General features: G+C 48.3%; 10 protein-coding genes across 10 annotated transcripts; 6 read left to right on the top strand and 4 right to left on the bottom strand.

Moving 5' to 3' along the window:
- Positions 1-1,218: 1,218 nt before the first annotated feature.
- Positions 1,219-3,666, bottom strand: EDB93DRAFT_353403 (citrate synthase-like protein). Its single transcript, XM_041456166.1, has 7 exons — positions 3,142-3,666; positions 2,983-3,093; positions 2,816-2,936; positions 2,414-2,765; positions 2,191-2,364; positions 1,597-2,141; positions 1,219-1,542 (listed from the first exon to the last, which is right to left on the bottom strand). Exons 1-7 carry the CDS (start codon positions 3,172-3,174, stop codon positions 1,478-1,480), a joined length of 1,401 nt encoding a protein of 466 aa, XP_041308078.1. The 5' UTR covers positions 3,175-3,666; the 3' UTR covers positions 1,219-1,477.
- EDB93DRAFT_1143079 (putative methyltransferase) lies at positions 3,263-4,291 on the top strand. The gene is made up of 3 exons (XM_041449375.1): positions 3,263-3,411; positions 3,458-3,659; positions 3,706-4,291. The coding sequence occupies exons 1-3, from the start codon at positions 3,337-3,339 to the stop codon at positions 4,197-4,199; spliced, it is 771 nt and encodes a 256-aa protein (XP_041308077.1). The 5' UTR covers positions 3,263-3,336; the 3' UTR covers positions 4,200-4,291.
- EDB93DRAFT_1143076 (glycoside hydrolase family 79 protein) lies at positions 4,292-6,787 on the bottom strand. The gene is made up of 9 exons (XM_041449374.1): positions 6,360-6,787; positions 6,201-6,309; positions 5,939-6,149; positions 5,713-5,889; positions 5,496-5,659; positions 5,416-5,439; positions 5,239-5,354; positions 4,856-5,187; positions 4,292-4,803 (listed from the first exon to the last, which is right to left on the bottom strand). Exons 1-9 carry the CDS (start codon positions 6,660-6,662, stop codon positions 4,650-4,652), a joined length of 1,590 nt encoding a protein of 529 aa, XP_041308076.1. The 5' UTR covers positions 6,663-6,787; the 3' UTR covers positions 4,292-4,649.
- Positions 6,788-6,829: 42 nt separating this feature from the next.
- Positions 6,830-7,922, top strand: EDB93DRAFT_353284 (uncharacterized protein). The gene is made up of 2 exons (XM_041456165.1): positions 6,830-7,743; positions 7,805-7,922. Coding segments are annotated over exons 1-2 (825 nt in total). The 5' UTR covers positions 6,830-6,919; the 3' UTR covers positions 7,806-7,922.
- An 840-nt stretch (positions 7,923-8,762) lies between these two features.
- On the bottom strand, positions 8,763-10,253 carry EDB93DRAFT_1143071 (protoheme IX farnesyltransferase). Its single transcript, XM_041449373.1, has 3 exons — positions 10,218-10,253; positions 9,586-10,155; positions 8,763-9,530 (listed from the first exon to the last, which is right to left on the bottom strand). The coding sequence occupies exons 2-3, from the start codon at positions 10,151-10,153 to the stop codon at positions 8,842-8,844; spliced, it is 1,257 nt and encodes a 418-aa protein (XP_041308074.1). The 5' UTR covers positions 10,154-10,155; positions 10,218-10,253; the 3' UTR covers positions 8,763-8,841.
- Positions 10,206-12,176, top strand: EDB93DRAFT_353276 (uncharacterized protein). The gene is made up of 6 exons (XM_041456164.1): positions 10,206-10,693; positions 10,753-10,817; positions 10,871-11,012; positions 11,064-11,231; positions 11,269-11,433; positions 11,485-12,176. The coding sequence occupies exons 1-6, from the start codon at positions 10,378-10,380 to the stop codon at positions 11,829-11,831; spliced, it is 1,203 nt and encodes a 400-aa protein (XP_041308073.1). The 5' UTR covers positions 10,206-10,377; the 3' UTR covers positions 11,832-12,176.
- A 171-nt stretch (positions 12,177-12,347) lies between these two features.
- Positions 12,348-13,307, top strand: EDB93DRAFT_353052 (uncharacterized protein). The gene is made up of 2 exons (XM_041456162.1): positions 12,348-12,516; positions 12,587-13,307. Exons 1-2 carry the CDS (start codon positions 12,414-12,416, stop codon positions 13,150-13,152), a joined length of 669 nt encoding a protein of 222 aa, XP_041308072.1. The 5' UTR covers positions 12,348-12,413; the 3' UTR covers positions 13,153-13,307.
- EDB93DRAFT_353221 (uncharacterized protein) lies at positions 13,228-15,441 on the top strand. The gene is made up of 3 exons (XM_041456163.1): positions 13,228-13,874; positions 13,926-14,056; positions 14,114-15,441. The coding sequence occupies exons 1-3, from the start codon at positions 13,462-13,464 to the stop codon at positions 15,157-15,159; spliced, it is 1,590 nt and encodes a 529-aa protein (XP_041308071.1). The 5' UTR covers positions 13,228-13,461; the 3' UTR covers positions 15,160-15,441.
- EDB93DRAFT_352679 (Tim10/DDP family zinc finger-domain-containing protein) lies at positions 15,394-16,407 on the bottom strand. Its single transcript, XM_041456161.1, has 5 exons — positions 16,094-16,407; positions 15,965-16,044; positions 15,846-15,914; positions 15,753-15,792; positions 15,394-15,701 (listed from the first exon to the last, which is right to left on the bottom strand). The coding sequence occupies exons 1-5, from the start codon at positions 16,137-16,139 to the stop codon at positions 15,628-15,630; spliced, it is 309 nt and encodes a 102-aa protein (XP_041308070.1). The 5' UTR covers positions 16,140-16,407; the 3' UTR covers positions 15,394-15,627.
- On the top strand, positions 16,297-18,285 carry EDB93DRAFT_1249948 (DnaJ-domain-containing protein; the record flags this gene model as incomplete). Its single annotated transcript, XM_041452928.1, has 8 exons — positions 16,297-16,404; positions 16,466-16,567; positions 16,626-16,643; positions 16,698-16,880; positions 16,958-17,196; positions 17,243-17,309; positions 17,364-18,104; positions 18,157-18,285. The coding sequence occupies 8 exons, from the start codon at positions 16,297-16,299 to the stop codon at positions 18,283-18,285; spliced, it is 1,587 nt and encodes a 528-aa protein (XP_041308069.1).
- Between the last annotated feature and the right edge of the window lie 58 nt (positions 18,286-18,343).

The raw sequence follows: 18,343 nt of genomic DNA, 5'->3' as shown, positions 1-18,343 counted from the left end.
GACCGTGAGCCTTTGTACTTGGTTCTTCGCCATCTCGCCATGCAATCCCAAAGTGGCTGCAAGTCGTACAGAAAAAGAGGGGTTGAGTACACCCGAAGCCCAAGCCCCGAGAGATCGACGTGAGAAACCCCATCCAACTTCTATGGTCGACGGAAGCATCAGATAAACACAATTCGCTGCAGAGCGCTTTGTAGGACTCTGAAGCACCCTGTAACACTTTGTAGCGCAATCCGTCCCGCTGATTTGAATGAAAGAATGGGGCGATAGAGACTGCATTGATAGGATCTCTCTAAGATGGACGACAGTGAACCAAGGGGGATCTCCTCCTTTTGTGGGATGCGATCGAGGAAGATCTGGTGAAAATATAAATTTGCATAGGACATAGGAGTATGGACGTGACGGTGTGATCGTTCTGTACGCCCTTCAATCGCGTTGTTGTAGGTAAGCGGGCATGCTCAGCTGATTATCAGTCGGTGGTTGATCTGGATTTAGGAGAGGGGCGGATTCATCGCATGCGATGTTTGTTTCAAGTTTGCATGTGCGGATGACCGATAGCCCAAAAACCCAAACTACAAGAGCGGCTCCTCTAATAATTCCAACAAGGAACCAACCATGATTTGAGACCTGACAGAGAGTCCCGGGAGCATCAGTGAGTCGTGTTTTTAGCCCTTCATGGATGACTTGAATAGTGACGTGATAAGGAATGGAGGAAAAACATAGTAGAAGTATGATATCCACCTGGAGGAATCATGATGGTGAGTTGCGAGGTTCACCGGGCAATCACCAGAAGGATTTTGGTTTGACTTCATGTGTGATGTTAACTGGTATGACAAACTGTCTTCTGTTGGCAGTGAGAAACTTATCTTTATGTACATCCGAGTCGCTGCCGTAGATAAGCTCATGCAAAAAGGCAATGTGATACAGTATTACAGCCAGTAGCGCACCTCTGTATTGACTCATAAAATCACAAATGGAGCGGTGGATGATGGTGTTCTTATAATATACAGGCCGTTCGAAAATAGCAGAAACTCGTAGGTCTTTCTCCCTACGTAGTACTCGATGAAGGCGGTCAGATCGATTGTGCCGTTTTTGGTACTGTGATATTGGAAAATGCCGCTAGAATTTGGGATGAGAAATTGCTGTCGACGTTATCCCCCTCATTGTCTATTGCATGTATCATGATGAGTATGATGGTTGGTTGGTTGGACTGAGCAACTGGGAATCCGAAATTGGATCCAGATTAGAAATAGGTTTGCGTAAAAACAGACTTTCGACGAGTTGGGACGCCACTTCTGTCTTACACCGTTAATGCCTCCTGGATGACCGCCTGGTACCGGTTATACATGGGCCATAAGAACAGGTAAAGTTTAAGGTTATGCATTCCCTGGGACAATAACTCTCATGGGTTTTAAGGTAGTCTATGAATCATGTAGCCATAAAGATATGCGAAAACAACAGCCGAAACGAGCAATGTCCATCAATGCCTGTCCTTGAACATTTTCTGGATGGCTTCACTTGAATACGATTTCGGACGTTCCAAAGCTATAACACACATTCAGTATTCGATCAGTCCAGATTAGATGAATCGATACTCACGAGCACCAAGCGCACGATCCCAGATCAACTGAGCAGCCACTCCAAACGCACGGGAAACACCAAACAGCACGGTATAGAATTGCATTTGATGCAGCCCATAATGGGTTAACAGCACACCAGAATGGGCGTCCACATTTGGCCACGGGTTCTTTGCCTTACCCGCCTCCAACAAAATACTAGGGACGATATCATAAATCTGACCAACGAGTTTGAACAGGGGGTCATTGGGGAGGTTCTTGAGGGCAAATTCGCGCTGGGCGGTATAGCGGGGGTCGGTCTTACGGAGGACAGCGTGACCGTAGCCGGGGACAACTTGGCCATTTTTGAGAGTGGACCAGACGTAGGATTTGACAGCGTCGTCTGTGGCGTTTTCACCGATTTGGGATTGCATTTTGCGGAGCCAGAGGAGGACCTCTTGGTTGGCGAGGCCGTGAAGGGGGCCTGCGAGACCGTTGAGGGAGGCACCGAATGCAAGGAAGGGGTCAGAGAGGGCGGAACCGACGAGTTTGCCGGTGTGGGCGGAGACGTTACCGCCTTCGTGGTCGCTTGGATAGTGTCAGTGTGCTTCGTTTGGTATAAATGAAGAAGGCATACGTGTGGATGGTGATGTAAAGACGGAGGAGCTCGACGAATGCCTCGTTGTCACCGAAGCCGAGGAGAGTTGCGAGGTTGGCGGAGTAATCCTTGCTGTTATCGATGGCAGGGAGTTTTCCGTCACCAAAGACATTGCGGTATATGCGACCAGCGATGTTGGGGAGCTTAGCAATACTAAAGGGGAGGTGAGGGTTAGTTCATTGAATGGAGGATGAATACTGACAGATCCATAGAGTCCTCGAATGTGTAACCCCAGTATTCCTTCTTGGAGACACCGTCTTGGTATGCCTTGGCAAAGGCAGAGTCATGGTTGAGTGCGGTGACTGCCATAGAGAATTGGCTCATGGGGTGAAGAGTGGGAGGGCAGCGGTCGATGATCTCCTTTACAAAATCAGGTATCTCAGCACGAGCAGCCCAGTCACGGCTAAGCTCTGCAACCTGTTCCTTGGATGGAATTTCGCCGGTGAGGAGGAGCCAGAAGAGACCTTCTGGAAGGGGTTCTGAGCCACCTGGTGCTGCAGGTAGAAGGCTCTTGCACTCGTCGATGGACTTTCCGCGGAAACGGATGCCATCCTCTGGACAGGCGTGAGATGGTAAATATGAGAAAGACAAGAAGATGACAGACCTGGGTCGAGTACGGAACCATCCCAGATGAGGGCTGGGAGACCACGCATACCACCATAAAGTTGGTCGACTGTTACTGGACCGAATGCCTTTTTACCATGCTCTGCTCTTATTGCTTTTACCTGGAAAGGAATGAGGATGATGAGGGTGGAAAAATAAGAAGCGGACCTTTTCTATTTCTGTAGGGATGAGCTCGGCAAGACGTTCTTTTAGAGTGAGGTGTCTTGAAGCTGTTGAAGAGAATCGAATTGAGGTGCGTGCAAGCAGTGGAGAGCGTGACTAGGAGAAAAGATTAGCGTCAGTCTGACAGGGTTAAAGTTTACATACGACATTGAAGACGTTACGGAGAGCAGCGACCATGGTGGGGAGTGAAGGGAAGAAAGTGAGAGTCAGGGTGAAGTTGAAATTGAAATTTAAGAGGGAGAATATCGGAAAACATCGGACCACGGGAAAAATGTCAACAGTGGATCGATGCCGCACGCGGGAGCAACGCGGGCGCGAACCGAACCGTGACCGAGGAAGATGCCAAAGCGAAAGAGAATGACGACGACGACGGTGACGGCGACGACGAGCAACGCAACTTCACTGCTTCCACAGGTCAGTTCGGTCAGCTCTAATAAATGAAAGACTAAATTTTGAATAGAAAAAACATTACAGACAACGAGCGCACGCGAATCCATTCTCTGACCATTCACTTGTCTATCCATCATCACCCGATTCAATCGATTGGTCAACTCATTATCCAGCCTTTATAAACCAGAGACCATCGTTTGCAGATATTGGATGTGGATTTGGCGGTCTGTTGATCTCACTAGCACCTCAATTCCCTGATACTCTCATCATCGGTCAGTCAGTTTATTATTCAATTAAACTCGTTTCTTATATCCGCAGGTCTTGAAATCCGTGTTCAAGTAACACAATATGTCCAAGATCGTATCACCGCACTCCGTGCAACCACAGACAACTACCAAAATGTATCAGTCATCCGTGCAAACGCAATGAAATTCCTCCCAAACTTCTTCCAAAAAGCTTCCCTCACCGCTCTATTCTTCCTCTTCCCCGATCCTCACTTCAAAACACGCAAACACAAAGCACGCATCATATCACCCACCCTTCTTGCAGAATACGCGTACGTCCTCGCACCAGGTGGAATCGTCTACACCATCACAGATGTTGAGGATCTTGCACAGTGGATGCGCGCTCATTTAGACGCACATCCACTATTTCAATTTGTTCAGGAACAAGAACTTAGGAATGAGGGAAAAGGCCCTATCTTGGATGCAGTATATGGTTCAACGGAAGAAGGAAAAAAGGTGGAACGCAATGCTGGTCAGAAATGGCTTGCATGCTTCAGACGCATCGAGGTCAAAAGAATCAATTCATAGTTTGCAACTGAGATAAGACAACAAATGTACAATTTAGACTTTGCGAAACGAATTTCTCTTGATATCAACCATGGTTGCAAGACTCCGTGTGCCCAGTTTACTCAATCGCAAAATTTCGGAGGAGTCAAGTGGGGAATGCGCATGAGTGAAATAGACCTTAAGATCACCAATGGGGCTTCTTCTAAAATAACTACCGCTACCACTACTGATTGGAGAGACAAAAAAAAACTAGTGGTGACACCTCAGTCTTACTAGTTAGAAAGGCTGAGAGAAAGGAATATTATAGACCGAATATTCAAGGATTGTTAAAATGGAGAACGAAGTGGATGCAATGTGTGTTACAGTGAATGTGTATGTAAAATAGACATGTACGTGATAGCGTCAAACACAACGAAGAATTGTCCTGGCGACTGTGCATTATAATAACTGTTGCATGTTAAACCATCTCGGTCAAAGAAACGTAACAAGGATTGCTTCCGTATCTTGCAAGTCGACTCCAGAGCCGATAGGTAAGACGTCAACAATTAGAGGTCCACTAACTCTACCGTCGCTAGTCTCGTACGTCTGACCTCCCCAGGTCAGATTGCTGGTATCGGAAGCATACCTACGGACAGCTTTAGCATCCAGGCCGCAAAGATCATGAAATCAGCTCATACCCAATTTTTAGCGTCTTCACGCACATATTATTAGGAGTATTTCCGAAATCTGTGAAAGAGAAATCGATGTGGGTTGAGTTCCTCGCGCCAGCGCCGGAAAGGTACGCGATCGTGTTAATGAAGACAGCTTTTGAGAGGCGGCTATACTCATAAAATGCATAGCCTGATATATTGTTCTCATCGATAGAGATTTCAACTGCTTCCGTGGCCCCAGATGATCCGATAGCTTCTGCGGCGATGATAGCTGCGTAGTATGCTGGTTGTATGTGTGGTGCCAGCGGCGCGATCGGGGAACCATCAAGGATTGAGTAGTTAAGCGCCAGAGGTTGAATCTATGCATAAAGAGATTGAGTAACGCTACATTAACTCAGACGAGTGCTGACCAAATTGTACTTGTAGCCAATGCCCTCATGGAAGTGTAAGCGACTGATGCCAATTTGTGTGGCGTACAAAGTATAGTCAAGTAACCAGAGGGCAGCGCCAGCTGTATTGCTAACATCTGGCAAAAAGGACGGCCGTATGTAAGTTATTGCGACTTCTGTTCATGTTGTCAACCTTACTAGGTGCACCATGGCAACTAAAACCTATCAACAAGTTAGTAAGTCTAGTGCTACATAACAATTCTCGGACAATAACTTACTGTTTGTCTCCCCGAGGATGTAGTCTAAACCGTTGGCCAAGGTCGCTTTAATATCTGGGATAAACACGGATAAATTGCCACGAATATAACTCTTGGTCATTAAATCCTGCAGCACAGCTCCGCCGCCAGTACAGAATGAGCCACTGTAATGATGCTGCGAAATGCTAGCCATGAGAGTCAGCACGCTATCCAGATTCTGGCGCTATGTTTGACATACGTGTTGATCAGTTGACCTGCAGGAGATTCAAGGATGCCTAGATTGAATATAGCTTGCGGAGAGAAACCGCTAAGGTTGTTGTGAGAAGACTCAGCGAAAGCGGCTCCGATCAATTTTGTGCACGATAACTGGGAAAGGTTGGCTGTCATCGATACGTTATGTGCAAATTTCTCCCACCTTCATACCGGTCAGCACTAACGAGTTGAAGTCATCGCCACAAACTTACTCAGAGACATATCCGTGTACATTATAACTGCTGTTACGGCCTCCATTGTGGTGGTAGAGATCAGCCTCGTTGCCGATTTCGATGAACTTCAAATCGATGTGTTTCTCTACAACAGCAGGGGAAGAAAATGCGTTCATGAGCGCGACAGTTTCGAGATAGGTTGCCGTCAGGTTGTATTCCCTCAAGTTCAAGCCCCAGTGAACTTCCGTCCCTGAAATTAAAGCGCGTTAGTCGCTTGAGAGTCTCTGGAAAGTCAGATTACCATTGGGAAGATGGGAGATGATATCATAGAAGCCTTGCCCAACAGTGATATTGGTGGCTTCTGGGTATGGCCTGATTGTGCTCGGAGGAGGGAAAATATCTTCCTCGTACTATGCGCCAGCTCAAGACAAGAACCAATTCAACATCAAACAAAAATTACCTCGACGTCATAGCTGAAATCAGTATGGTCCTCCGAGTCGGCACCTATTCTCACGAAGGGAGGAGTGTTCGTGAATTGGATAAAGTTATCAAGGACGTTGTTGAAGAATTGATTCGGTTCCGTCATTCCTGCCCAGTCATTCCATCTATCCTGTTCGATTGAAAGAGAAACGAGGTTCCCCTTGAGTGGTGCTGCTCCCAAAGGCGCGGTAAGAGGGATTGTGACCTGTATTGCCGAGACAATTGGAACGACAAGTGTGATGAGATGGGTGCCCCACATGATAAATCGTGGTATGACAGGCATTTTCTTGGTGCAAACCTAGGGTGCGACTCTGAGATCCTATGTAAAAGGCGTGGAATTTGTACAAAAGTAAACGATGAAATTAGTATGCATCCGGAACGACGAGGAAGCGAGTAGTACTGGCTATGTAGTACTTCGAAATTTATTGTAATAAGCGGGGTTTCTCTTTCCGAGGCTTTCGTCATGGTGATCGTTGCCTAAAGTGGTATGCTGATATAATCAACTCCGTTCAGCCACGGAGCAAACTCAGAGTCTCAACCATGGCAGACGTCCGTGCCCTACTGAAAGCCAAACGCCAAGAAGCAAGAGTAACTCATCCACTAGCGTCCTATACGACAACTGGACAATTGCGATGCTCTGTCTGCGGAACGAATATTAAGCATGCATCTGCTTGGGACGGTCATCTCGGCAGCAAAGCACACCGTACCAACGTGTCTCGCGCTAAAGAAGAGGAAAGGGTTAGGGAACAGCAACAAGCTGCTCAGGGGGCTCATGCTACTAAAAGAAAGGCAGTCGAAGATGCACCTGGCGAAGATGCAGTCAAGAAGCAGAAAATAGAGCCTACTACCTCAACGCCTCGTTCTAACACGTTTCCGTTAGACTTCTTCTCTGACCCCTCAAAAGCATTACCACCCCTCTCAGATGATTCGGATGACGAAGAGCTCAACTTATCTATCGTTGCTCCTGCGCAGGAGTCTGGGTTACACACTGTTGCCGTGGCACAGCCAGAGCTTGACCAAGAGTGGATCAAGTTCCAACAGATCGTCATTAATGCGCCTGATGCAAACGAGACATATGACCGGGCGACTGTATTTGCGGAGCCGGATCTCGTTCCTGACGTGGCAGAAGGTTTCCCTCCCCTGCAGGGTGAGAAGGATGCTCCAGAAGTTGAGGCTAAACTAGACCCGGACGAGGAAAGGCGGAGGAAGGATCAGGATGAAAAGGAAATGATCATGGACCGCTTATTGGATGAAGAGAGGGCGCAGGAAGAGGCGGATATGAAAGTCAGTGTACTGAAAAGCAGGTTGGAGGCATTGAGGATAAAACGAGAGGCTGCACGGACCAAACCAAAAATTATGGTGTAGTGAGGTTTTCGACCATCATTCATTCTCTTGATCGACTCTGATTATTATCATGTTTGCTAGGTGTCATATACCGTGATTTAATTCTATGGCGTATATTTTGGCGTCTCCCCAGTGCCAGTGCTCCATCCGACCATGGGCCTCGTCCAGACTCCACGCGCGCTTGTTCGCACATTTATTTTTAGCACGGGCTACCACATGACGCTTTCACGCAGTGCATGAATGAAGACTTCTACATTCTCTAGCATCCATGAGATCCACGAATTGATCTTATCAAGACTAGATAAACCTTCCCTGTCACGACACATGGTTCGGAAAGTATGAGAATACTTTTAGTTTTCTCAATATAATCGCGTCTTCAGCCCTCTTCACCCGCCTGTGATCCATTACGTCGACATGAAACTTGTTTGAAATTGAAATTTCCGACTTGGCAGATATGCAATGACGATCTGTTGGCAATTGGTGGTTGTTTGGATTAACGCGAGTCTTAATTATCTCAATCGTGGCAGGTACGATATGCTGCAGAATGATCAGCTGTAAGGACAAGAACCTGATAGTTCTGGAGCGGACCGAGTCGTTCAAAATAGCACAGGGGCACCCTGTGCGTCGCGGGAATAAGTGTAAGCCTGGAAGCATGGCATGCGGTCCTCTCGATTAGTGAGATGTGTGGCCTGCACAGTAGAAGGCAAAACAATGCAGCTCCTCATTACCTTCCTGCAATATGTCTCGTTGCCGGATCTAAAAACCATCATAACTCTGCAGATGTAGATATCGATCGGAATGTACGGACTACTTACCGGCCACAAGAAGAATGCCAGCACAAACCACATATTCTAACATGGTGTGCAACAATTCATGCACGGCTTCCTGGGCAAAGAGTGAGCACAGTGGCGCTGGAGATTGGTGTGAGGGGAGTAGGGAGCAGAGAAAGAACAAGCAGAATGTGGTCATAGACGATTAAAGCTGGTGACTTGGTCACTTGCAAAGTTCTATAGATCAGCAGCACAACGCTGTCCGGATGTTCTTGGCCAAGCAAATGAATTGAAAGAAAGTTTTATCTGACGAAAGCTTGCAGTGGCTGTAGGCATGCAATATCAAGATTAATTGGACAGCTTATGCTTTAGTATATCTGCTCCGTCCAACGACACCTCGTCTTGCACCCCTACCCAACGCCTCCATTCTAGCCCTTGCTTGTGAACCATCATCAGAGCCAGCATCACCGGCAGATACCATAGGTAATTTTGAAATGATATCCTTGCTTCCTTTTCTCCACAATGCCGCCACCAAGCCCAAGAACCACGAACGCAAATTGCGTTCGGGACTAAGCTTGTAATAGCAAAGGCCCACGTAGTCAATCCTGACAGTGGAAACAAGATAGAACAAATAGGGACAAGGAGCAAAGAGTGGCGGAGAGCCACGAGAGCATTCTGTTGCGGATTCAGCACGCACAGCATCTTGTAGCCTGCTTGAGCGTAGGAACCTCGAATAAAGTGCGACAACGAGTTGAAGTGAGGGAATTGCCAACTATAAAGAAGCATGAATAGTGCGAACGCGCCAAGGGGGTTATCAATCATGGACATGTCTAGTGGTGCCTCTGTGATGAACGAAGGAAGGAAAAGATGAATCGGGTAATCTGCAGATGGGAGAATTTTTCCGCCACAGGCCGTCCAACCCATGACCGGCGGGATTCCACCAACGACCGCGCCCACCCAGGTGTTGGATACACTTTTACGTTTCAACCAAGTGTATGCCGCTGCATAAAGTACAATGTTGGCTGCTCCTAGACATGCTGTAGTGGGGTTCGCCATAAACCACAGTATTGCAGGACCTGCTACTCCTGTCACAGCAGCAAACCCTGCAGCAGTGCAAAGGAGAAATAGCTCTGCGAACCAACGGCCTTTGGCGGGTGCGAGCCATTTGAGCATCATATGGTATTTCTTGAATTTGATTCAAAGTATTCGCCGAGGCTGAACACAGGGCCGTGCCAAAAGCTGTGGAGAGAAGAATTGGGACCGTCGCAGGAAGTGGTGAGAGAGCGACGCCTGACATTGCAGTCAATACCACCAAGATAGTCAAACGTGACTTGGAAAGCTGCGCATAAATCTTCAGTAGGCGTCTCGGGGTGAGTACTTCAACTTCTTTGAAGCCAGCGGGGGTGACGTGAACTGCATCTGGTTCTGCAACTGCATGTGCAATGGGAGTTATATCGGAAGGCTTTAGCCTATCACTGTGAGCGGACCACTGTTGATTGTGGCAAAAGAACGAGGTAAATTCTCGACGTGCAGGAGACACGGTGTATAGTCGACTGAAAGCCGCGGAGGCCAGAAACTTTTGACTAGCAAGAGAGCGGGATGCACTTGACGTGCGAGAAATAAAAAAATTGCTACATGACTGAAAAGCATGTATTCTCATTTCTGAATACAGAATAGTGATTTGTGCATGAGCTCTCTGTTATGGACAGCAGCGACCAACTCACCTGCACCAGCGCACAGACCAAGGTTTCAGTTAGCGGAGTTTGAACGCCTTCTCACAGCAACTCACTACACGTTTCTAAAAAGTGTTGACAACAAGCAGCTTAGTGAGCTCTTGTAATTACACCCCAGCGTTGTCACGAGGCCCCGTCTTAATACCTTGCCATGCCTGGCACACATCTTCTCCCACCGAATCTTCTAAAACTATTTGCACCTCGACCGCCTCTTCCTTATGCACGACCAGTTGGCAAAGACATTCACCGTGTAACTTCCAAAAATGTTGATGGTGTTGCAAGTATCCTAGCGCGACTCAAGGAAGCCTCGACTGCAACATTAATAGCAGGAAATGGCGAAGTTGGAGATGGGATGGAAGAAGGCGAGGAACCTGCATTCACACTGGCCGAAGAAACTAAACGGCAAATTCGGAGAGAGGAACGCAAAAAGAAAAAGACAGAAGAGTTCAAGATCGCAAAGGAGACCTGTGAGTGGTTGTTTTTGTCGACCTGATGTAGGTCCACTAAGCTCTCTTCATATTTCTAGACAAGCCCGCGGATGATGCGGAAGCGATTGGAGACCCATATAAGACGCTCTTCATATCACGTCTGGTTAGCTTTGTGGTCATGTTAATCTTGCGCGTTTTGCTCACCTTTTTATGCAGAATAAAAATGCAACCGAAAGCGACCTTCGACGCGAATTCGAGAGTTTCGGCACTATTGAACGGGTAAGACTGGTGCGGGACCAGAAAGGCCGGTGCAGAGGCTACGCATTCATTGTCTATGAACGCGAACGAGATATGAAAGGTAATCATGGTAAAAGTGTTGTTTCTTTTATTTGTACTGAGCTCCTTTCAGCGGCTTACAAAGAATCTGATGGTTTACATATCATGGGCAAACGCATACTTGTTGATGTCGAACGTGGCCGGACTGTAAGAGGGTGGAAACCCCGTCGTCTTGGTGGAGGTCTTGGCGGACGCCCGAAACCAGTAGAACAACCTGTATTACCCCCACCAAGAGTTCCCGGTGGACGAGGCGGTTTTGCAGGAGGGGGAGGGGGGAGGGGTGGAGGATTTGGCGATCGAGGCGGATTTCGTGGCGGTCGTGGTGGCGGATTTAGAGGCGGTGGCGGTGGCTTTGGAGATCGAGGTGGAGGCTTTGGAGATCGGGGTGGTTTCCGGGGTGGAGGTGGAGGTGGCTTTCGAGGCGGACGTGACGATGGCTACAGGTTTGTTCAAACATTCAACATAATCTTCACGTGTGACTTATCTCTCTGCAGGGGTGGTCGAGGTGGTGGCATTGGTTACCACGGAGGTGGATTTGGCGGTGATGCTCCTGCTAATGGCTTCGGCCCTCCAGGTGGTCAAGCTCCTGGTGGTCCCGGTGGCTTTAGCGGTCCTCCACAACAAGGCTATGGACCACCAGGGGGCGGCTTCGGTCCAGGTAGAGGTGGATTCCGCGGAGACCTCAAACGTGAAGGGCCTGGTGGGTATGATGACAGGGACGTCAAGCGACCGCGATATTAGTTGCGACTGGGTGAGATACGTCCAGTTTTTTTTTCGGTTCTCTGGTGCTTCTTGCTTCAAGTCGCATGACTCTGCGCTAGGTGGGGTGTGTAAGTACTGAACGCTTTTGTTGTCACAATGCTTTGCAGCCTTTGCGTAAGTATCACTATTTTATTGCTAGGAGATAGCCTATTTCTATGGGTGATGATGTTAAGGCAAGTGTGAGTATATCCAACCGATCTTGAGCAATAGCAGATATGATGATGTACATGCTTGACGAGAAGCGAGAATGTGATGATTATGCTACGTCTTATTCGGAGGATTTTCGGGCCAATCAGCGCCTATCAGGGCCAGTCGTCCAGGTTCGATCTGAGATCACTGACAAGCCCGTGGTTACAGCATCAATGGTCAAGGCAGGGTCCCTGTGTCCCTTCCTATCGCTGGCGGTGGGCAACGTTGGGCAGCATCATGCAGATTAGTGTGACACGGTTAGTAGCCTGCAAAACTCGACTTTACATTTCCCGGACAGATCTCCGGCAAAACCAGACTATATCGGCTTCTTCGGGAGAGAACGTCACGGATCACAGGCTAGCACAGCCTGAGGCACATGTCCGATCGAAAGTCGATCCTTTTACCTTGAAAAAAAATCTTTACTGCAAAACATTGCGTGATCCTTGGTACGTGCACAACAGATCAACTATCTATGATCGTAGACTTGAGGGAGGGCATCCAGGACGAACTCAAACTGTCCACCTACTTTTTTCATCGAGAAAAAAAAACATATAGAATGTTATTTGCGAAAAAAGGTTAGTTCTCATGTTGATCATTTGTTCCGAACTGCATAGCAACTCCCGGTGCCGCAACTTTTTTGTTCAGCCGCCATCTACGAAGAAGGCCCGAACATTCACATCGGTTTGTTTCAGAGACCGGATAAGATTCTGAATTCGAGTGCCAGCACACTAGATCGTGATGCGGCCTCGGGTGCGGTAAGTAAGCTTTGCTTGCTTGACAGACAACGTACAAACATGCGTATCTGCCCGCCAATGGTAGCAGTTCCTGGAACCCATCAAAGATTCAACTCAGCCAGCTACCCGAATCCGACAGATCATTCCAAACTAGTCATCATTGCAAGCACGATTACAGCATACGGACATGACCCTACCCAAGGATTCCGCTCTGAGGCAATTTTTATAACGCTCTGGGTACCGCGTTCAAGTTCATCTTCCTGTGTTGAACTTACACAAGAGTCTTCTACGCAGAACATCAAATTTTATGGATGCGTAGTTCAACCGTCGCACCACGGAAGTAGACATCTCCCCCAACTACGGTTCCTTGGTTGGTACCCCGATCCGGTGAGTTCCATTATTTTGGCTTTCATTCGTACCTTCCTCCCTCCTTCCATGCGTGAATCTTCCTGTGCGACCCATCATTCTCCTTTCTGACTTGCCTTTTGAGTAGGCTGCGTGATCGCCTGATCTGGCGTACGATTGGCCTGCCACCTCTCTGACCCTTTCTGGCTACCTTGTCCTTACAAGGGCCTGAACTGCGTCTTATTCAATTCAACAACTTGACATAAGGGCAATCGATCTCCGGTTTTTACAACTGCACCAAAAGCCGCTCAAATAAACAAGTAAAAGGGATAACCTCCCTTGCTACGATCGTCTGCTTTTTGCTTCCTACCTCTGCCGCTGGACTTCGAAACTGGGTGCAAAACCTGTACTCCAGAGCACATTTTGTGCATTCGTCTTTGGATGCCTATGGCACGTGCAAGCTATGTTGGGCAGGATGAGCTGCCAAGGCATCCTTTACAATGCGAAAATCCTCATGCCGCATCAGACTGTTCGCCTTCTCCCATTAGTTCGTCAGCTCAGTCTCCGGTCAATGTTGGGGGCGTCCGACCCAGCTCCGCGTCGTTATCAGACAGCAACGAGGCAGATTCTTGTAAAGCCCCATCTTCTGGTCCAGAGAGGTCAAAGTCCATCAGTGGCGTAGGTGCCAAGTGGGAAAGAGAGAAGCGGAAGCGTTCACGGGTCACTCCTGAACAACTTATCCATTTGGAGCGCTTCTTTTCGATGGACAGAAGTCCCACCGCAGCGAGGAGGAAAGAAATCAGTGATTTGTTGGGCATGCAGGAACGACAGACACAAATATGGTTCCAAAACAGGTCCGTAAATTCTCTGTTAGCGCACAAGCACCGCTGATAACGGTCCTTCAGACGCGCAAAGGCCAAATTGCAAGATGGCAAGAAGGGTCGAGGGGACGGCGCTGAAACCCCACCAGATACTCCCCCAGAATTGGCAACCGGATATGAAGCAGAGTTACATAGCCTCATACATGAAGACGAACGTAAGTTGCCAAACTTCTGGAGCCTGGTTTCTTTACTTATGCCATCTTTGCTACCAGCGGTGACCATTATTCCGTGCAGTGATTTGTCTATAGGGACGTGGCGTCGTATTGCAACTGCTATAGGGAAGCACGATCTTGTCGCTTACCTGTGTGACGGCAAGCGGTGCTTGACGTGGTTCATCCACTCGGCGGGCTATGGCTTCAAGATGGAAATTCCTTTCGACATTATTGTTCATACGGAATTTACAAACGCGGCGCCAGGGTCAGGACTGGCTTCATTTATCCTTTCACAACCGCCAACTTTTTACCTTGAGTCCTTCTCGAGTCCTGGTCCTACTCGGCAGTGGAAAAAATGTGCGGATTGGACGGAAGGACAACAAGCCACTAAGATCCTGCGTCATGACTTGATAGGTTCAGCTGTACAGCTTGCCCACCTTCTGCGTCATCTGAATGCCTATGCTTCTGGGTCGGATATTCGTCTTCATTCACCATCCTATTATTCTCAGGAGCCACCGCCACCTCTAATGGAGGTCCCCCAACCTCCCATGGCAATTTTAACAGGGCCCGCATACCCCTACGGTGGAGATGTCAACGAGTCTAGAAGGACAGAAGGTCCTGTCCACATAAGGAGAAGATCTTTTTCAGGTGGTACCATGCATTTGAGTCATCTGCATCGCCCTAGTCATCAACCTCTCGCTGTGGATTTGCCTGTCAATCCGACCCCAGGTCCACACTCAGCCCCATACGCTTCATCATCCTTCTCACCGTATTCCAGCCGTAGTCATCCGTCCATCCACTTATCGTCTCATTCACCGATGTTCTCAGAATACCCGAACTCCGTGTCATCGCATAGTGCATCGCAACAATCTCAATCCCCAGTCGATTACGGTCCAACGGATACCCATAGTGTTCCCCCGCGTTCCTATTCATCCGCACAAGTGCATCATATGTATGATGGCACACACACTATGTCGATGACTTCTCCATATTCTAGCAATGGACCAACCCCTAGTTCTTCCCAAACGCCATTCGTTTCTCCTTCACCGCCGTTGTTGACAACTCCATTTTATCCTCCTGCAAATGACTACAGCACACGGGGCTGAGCCTCATTAACTCGCAATACCTGGTTTACTATATGAACCCCTTGATCAAAAACTGTAACACCCTGGACCTTTGCGCTACTTTGCATGGGTTGCCCAATAATCTTCGCCTTTATTTGCGGTACAAACTTTATTCACGTTCGCTTCGCAAGTTCATTTCTAACATTTTAATACCCTACACCGCTTCACTTCCACGTCTTTGGTAGTGGGTCCGTCATTCCACGCTCCATGGGAAGTTTATCTTCCCTCACTGAACGCTGGTATATGTCATTTTAATACCTTACTTGTAAACAGAAAGACGCCCTTTCGCACACCATAGCTTGCACAGTAGATGGTAATAAATCCTCCTTGCCGGCCACGTGGTTTTAGGGTCGAGAATGGAACCGCTTTGATAACGCGCAGGTGAGACCGAGGAACAATTAACATGAAAGCACGATTAATGAAATGGGGTGGTATAGTACAATATGCCAACTATATCTGATTAAGTTGTCGCTGCTCCCGTTCTCTGCTTAAGCGGGAATTGTAAGTTTTGCTAATTATGTTAACTGCAAGACCTTAAGCAGCTGCATGCCAGGGTATCTTGGCCAGAGACTCACATGTTTCCAGGTAACGTTCGAGACATCGAGACAAACATGTCTGGATGTGAGAGATGTCAGCATCTCCCTTGCAAACTTGAAGGGTAAACCCACCTCCTCTGAGCTAGACAATGAGGTCCCGGGCTTCGCTATGCACTTAGCGAAGCATTTTTCGTTCGTTTTCTGAAAGCCTTTGTTACTGTGAATACTGGTAGCAATAGCAGGGACCACACGTTTATAAGCTCCTGCGCGCTGGCAAGGGCAATCTCGGAACGCACACTGTTCATCACGGCTTCTTTTTTTGCAGCCATGTCTACAAAATATGAGTAGCAGCTAGAATTGCATGACTGGGTGTCCCATACCTGACGGAGAACTAGACGACGACGATGATTTGAAGAAGTCAGACATGTTGCAAATAACGAGGAACTAGTGGTATGACTTGGAAAGTTCCTTAAAACGATATAAATGTTTGTGTGACTTCGGGAGCAATTGGACACTCCAACGGCACGAGATCTCAGGCCGGAGACTCAAAGAGCATTGGCTCTATCAGCAGTCTCATACGTTCATGGGTGCACGCGAATCCACCGGCCGTAACACTGAATCCGAAGATGCAGTCCCCGACTACTATGAGTTGCTAGGTATCGAGGAATCGGCAAACGGCGACGAGATCAAGGTATGATACGGCTCGCTTTTTTGTGTCACATCAAGCGTCCCTTGTCTGATTTGTCCTCAAGAAAGCCTTTCGAAAATTAGCCCTTGTTCATCATCCCGACAAGAATAAAGATGATGTCGAAGGTGCTACCAAAAGATTTGCTGCTATCCAGCAAGCGTATGAGGTGCGAGTTCTAGCCCCAAGGATACGAGTTGGAGGCTCATTGCATATCGGATCGACAGGTATTGAGTGATGAACAGGTTAGTACCTGCCATCCATGCGTTCTGTATCGCCCAACTGTACCGTGCAAGTAGGAAAGAGCCTGGTATGACTCTCACAAAGCATCTCTAGCACCAGAACCTGATGCAGAAGCCGTCTTCGATGATATTCGAAAAGGTGCTCCGCCTCCCCGTGCCCGCGACAGAGGCCTGACCGTCAGACATCTCGCTCAATTTTTTGATGCGACCATCTGGTCAGACTTTGATGACAGCGAAAATGTGCGTTCCACGTGTAGCGCATCCCCCACAACCGCAATAATATACACTATGATCACTATACTCATACTTGCCACCAGAGTTTCTTCACAATTTATCGCAATCTCTTTACACGCTTGGCACAGGAGGAGAATCTCATCTCCCAGATCGAGTATCCCAGCTTTGGACATGCCTCCTGGCCTTGGTCCACACCTAAATCAATGGATGCACCTGCTGCACGCAATTTCTATAATGCGTGGATTAACTTTGTGACTCTCAAGGATTTTGTATGGATGGAACAGTGGAACCTTGCGGAGGCGCCCGATCGCCGAGCACGACGGTGAGTGGTGGTGTCTTGTCGGATTATGTGACTGAGTATCTTCTAGACTCATGGAGAGAGACAACAAAAAGGCCAGGGATGAGGCACGAAAAGACTATAATGAGACTATCAGAGTAATTGTTTACAGTTACATCTTACTAAAAAAATCTCTGATTATCGGTGCGCAGCAACTGGCTACTTTCATTCGCAAGCGCGACCCGCGATACAAGGCTCATCTCGCTGTACAATCTCAAGCCAACAAAATCTTATCCGAAGCTAAAGTCCCCACATCCGGGTCCTCTATACCACGCCCCCAGCCCGTTAAACCTTATGTAGAGCAAGCCTGGCAAAGAGCAGGCGGTATAGATCATGATGCTGATGCTGACCTTGAGTGGGCGGCAGGTGAAGGTAACACAGAGGAATGGGAGTGTGTCGCATGCGGGAAGACGTTTCGCAGCGAAGCTGCATGGGACAGCCACGAACGTAGCAAGAAGCACATGCGTGAGATCGAGAGACTGAAAAGAGAGATGTGGCAAGAGGAGGAAGCACTCGGGCATGGTCTAGAGGAGGGAGAAAGCGACGAGAATGAGGTGGATGGAGACTTCGATAGCAAGTTCATTCCTCCACCTTTACCATCGCCACCAGAACTGGTACGAGTCGAAAACGAAGATGCTGATGAAGCCGGTTCACCCACAGAGGAACTCCCCGCTGAGGATGACCAACTGGCGCACAAAAAAGGTAAAAAGCACAAGCTCAAGCCCAAAGCAAGACCATCAAGCGATGCGCCACCATCCACTACCACACCACCAGAAAACAAGGATGATTTTCAGAATGTCATGTCTTCCCAATCTGAGCTTTCAAAGCGGGAAAAGCGGAAGCTCCGAGAAGCGAAGAAAGCTGCCAATATTGTCGAGGCAAAGCACAGCATGGTCTGCACATCTCCCTCCGCGCAATAGATCTCCTGTATTGACATACTCATAGGTTTGCAACGTGTGCAAATCACCCTTTGAGAGTCGTACGAGGCTATTTACACACATCCGCGAAACAGGACACGCGCTTGCTGACTCCGAAGAGCCGGCGCGGGGGAAGAGAGGGCGCAAGGGGCGATAATGATCGGGTTGCAGATTGAGATCGCCGTCGTATACCAGATAGAACACGGGACACCGGA

Source organism: Suillus bovinus (genome assembly GCF_016758785.1).
Source record: "Suillus bovinus strain UH-Sbo-P2 chromosome Unknown EDB93scaffold_24, whole genome shotgun sequence".
NCBI lineage: Eukaryota > Fungi > Basidiomycota > Agaricomycetes > Boletales > Suillaceae > Suillus > Suillus bovinus.
Note: the sequence above shows the minus strand (reverse complement) of the source record. Positions and strands in the feature narration are given on the sequence as shown.

Coding starts and splice junctions, on each gene's coding strand:
- EDB93DRAFT_353403 (XM_041456166.1), bottom strand. CDS start 3,174: ATGGTCGCTGCTCTCCGTAACGTCTTCAATGTC. Junction 2,766..2,815: donor TGGTTCCGTACTCGACCCAG/GTCTGTCATCTT, acceptor ACGCCTGTCCAG/AGGATGGCATCCGTTTCCGC. Junction 1,543..1,596: donor GGATCGTGCGCTTGGTGCTC/GTGAGTATCGAT, acceptor TGTGTGTTATAG/CTTTGGAACGTCCGAAATCG.
- EDB93DRAFT_1143079 (XM_041449375.1), top strand. CDS start 3,337: ATGCCAAAGCGAAAGAGAATGACGACGACGACGGTGACGGCGACGACG. Junction 3,412..3,457: donor CAACTTCACTGCTTCCACAG/GTCAGTTCGGTC, acceptor AATTTTGAATAG/AAAAAACATTACAGACAACG. Junction 3,660..3,705: donor CCCTGATACTCTCATCATCG/GTCAGTCAGTTT, acceptor TTATATCCGCAG/GTCTTGAAATCCGTGTTCAA.
- EDB93DRAFT_1143076 (XM_041449374.1), bottom strand. CDS start 6,662: ATGCCTGTCATACCACGATTTATCATGTGGGGCACCCATCTCATCACA. Junction 6,310..6,359: donor ATTTCAGCTATGACGTCGAG/GTAATTTTTGTT, acceptor GCTGGCGCATAG/TACGAGGAAGATATTTTCCC. Junction 6,150..6,200: donor CATCTCCCATCTTCCCAATG/GTAATCTGACTT, acceptor CTTTAATTTCAG/GGACGGAAGTTCACTGGGGC.
- EDB93DRAFT_353284 (XM_041456165.1), top strand. CDS start 6,920: ATGGCAGACGTCCGTGCCCTACTGAAAGCCAAACGCCAAGAAGCAAGA.
- EDB93DRAFT_1143071 (XM_041449373.1), bottom strand. CDS start 10,153: ATGAGAATACATGCTTTTCAGTCATGTAGCAATTTTTTTATTTCTCGC. Junction 9,531..9,585: donor CTGCTGCAGGGTTTGCTGCT/GTGACAGGAGTA, acceptor ACCCCACTACAG/CATGTCTAGGAGCAGCCAAC.
- EDB93DRAFT_353276 (XM_041456164.1), top strand. CDS start 10,378: ATGCCTGGCACACATCTTCTCCCACCGAATCTTCTAAAACTATTTGCA. Junction 10,694..10,752: donor CAAGATCGCAAAGGAGACCT/GTGAGTGGTTGT, acceptor TCATATTTCTAG/ACAAGCCCGCGGATGATGCG. Junction 10,818..10,870: donor CGCTCTTCATATCACGTCTG/GTTAGCTTTGTG, acceptor CTTTTTATGCAG/AATAAAAATGCAACCGAAAG.
- EDB93DRAFT_353052 (XM_041456162.1), top strand. CDS start 12,414: ATGATCGTAGACTTGAGGGAGGGCATCCAGGACGAACTCAAACTGTCC. Junction 12,517..12,586: donor AATGTTATTTGCGAAAAAAG/GTTAGTTCTCAT, acceptor TTTTTTGTTCAG/CCGCCATCTACGAAGAAGGC.
- EDB93DRAFT_353221 (XM_041456163.1), top strand. CDS start 13,462: ATGCCTATGGCACGTGCAAGCTATGTTGGGCAGGATGAGCTGCCAAGG. Junction 13,875..13,925: donor CAAATATGGTTCCAAAACAG/GTCCGTAAATTC, acceptor ACGGTCCTTCAG/ACGCGCAAAGGCCAAATTGC. Junction 14,057..14,113: donor CCTCATACATGAAGACGAAC/GTAAGTTGCCAA, acceptor CTTTGCTACCAG/CGGTGACCATTATTCCGTGC.
- EDB93DRAFT_352679 (XM_041456161.1), bottom strand. CDS start 16,139: ATGTCTGACTTCTTCAAATCATCGTCGTCGTCTAGTTCTCCGTCAG. Junction 16,045..16,093: donor GTCGTCTAGTTCTCCGTCAG/GTATGGGACACC, acceptor CATATTTTGTAG/ACATGGCTGCAAAAAAAGAA. Junction 15,915..15,964: donor GCGCGCAGGAGCTTATAAAC/GTGTGGTCCCTG, acceptor AAAGGCTTTCAG/AAAACGAACGAAAAATGCTT.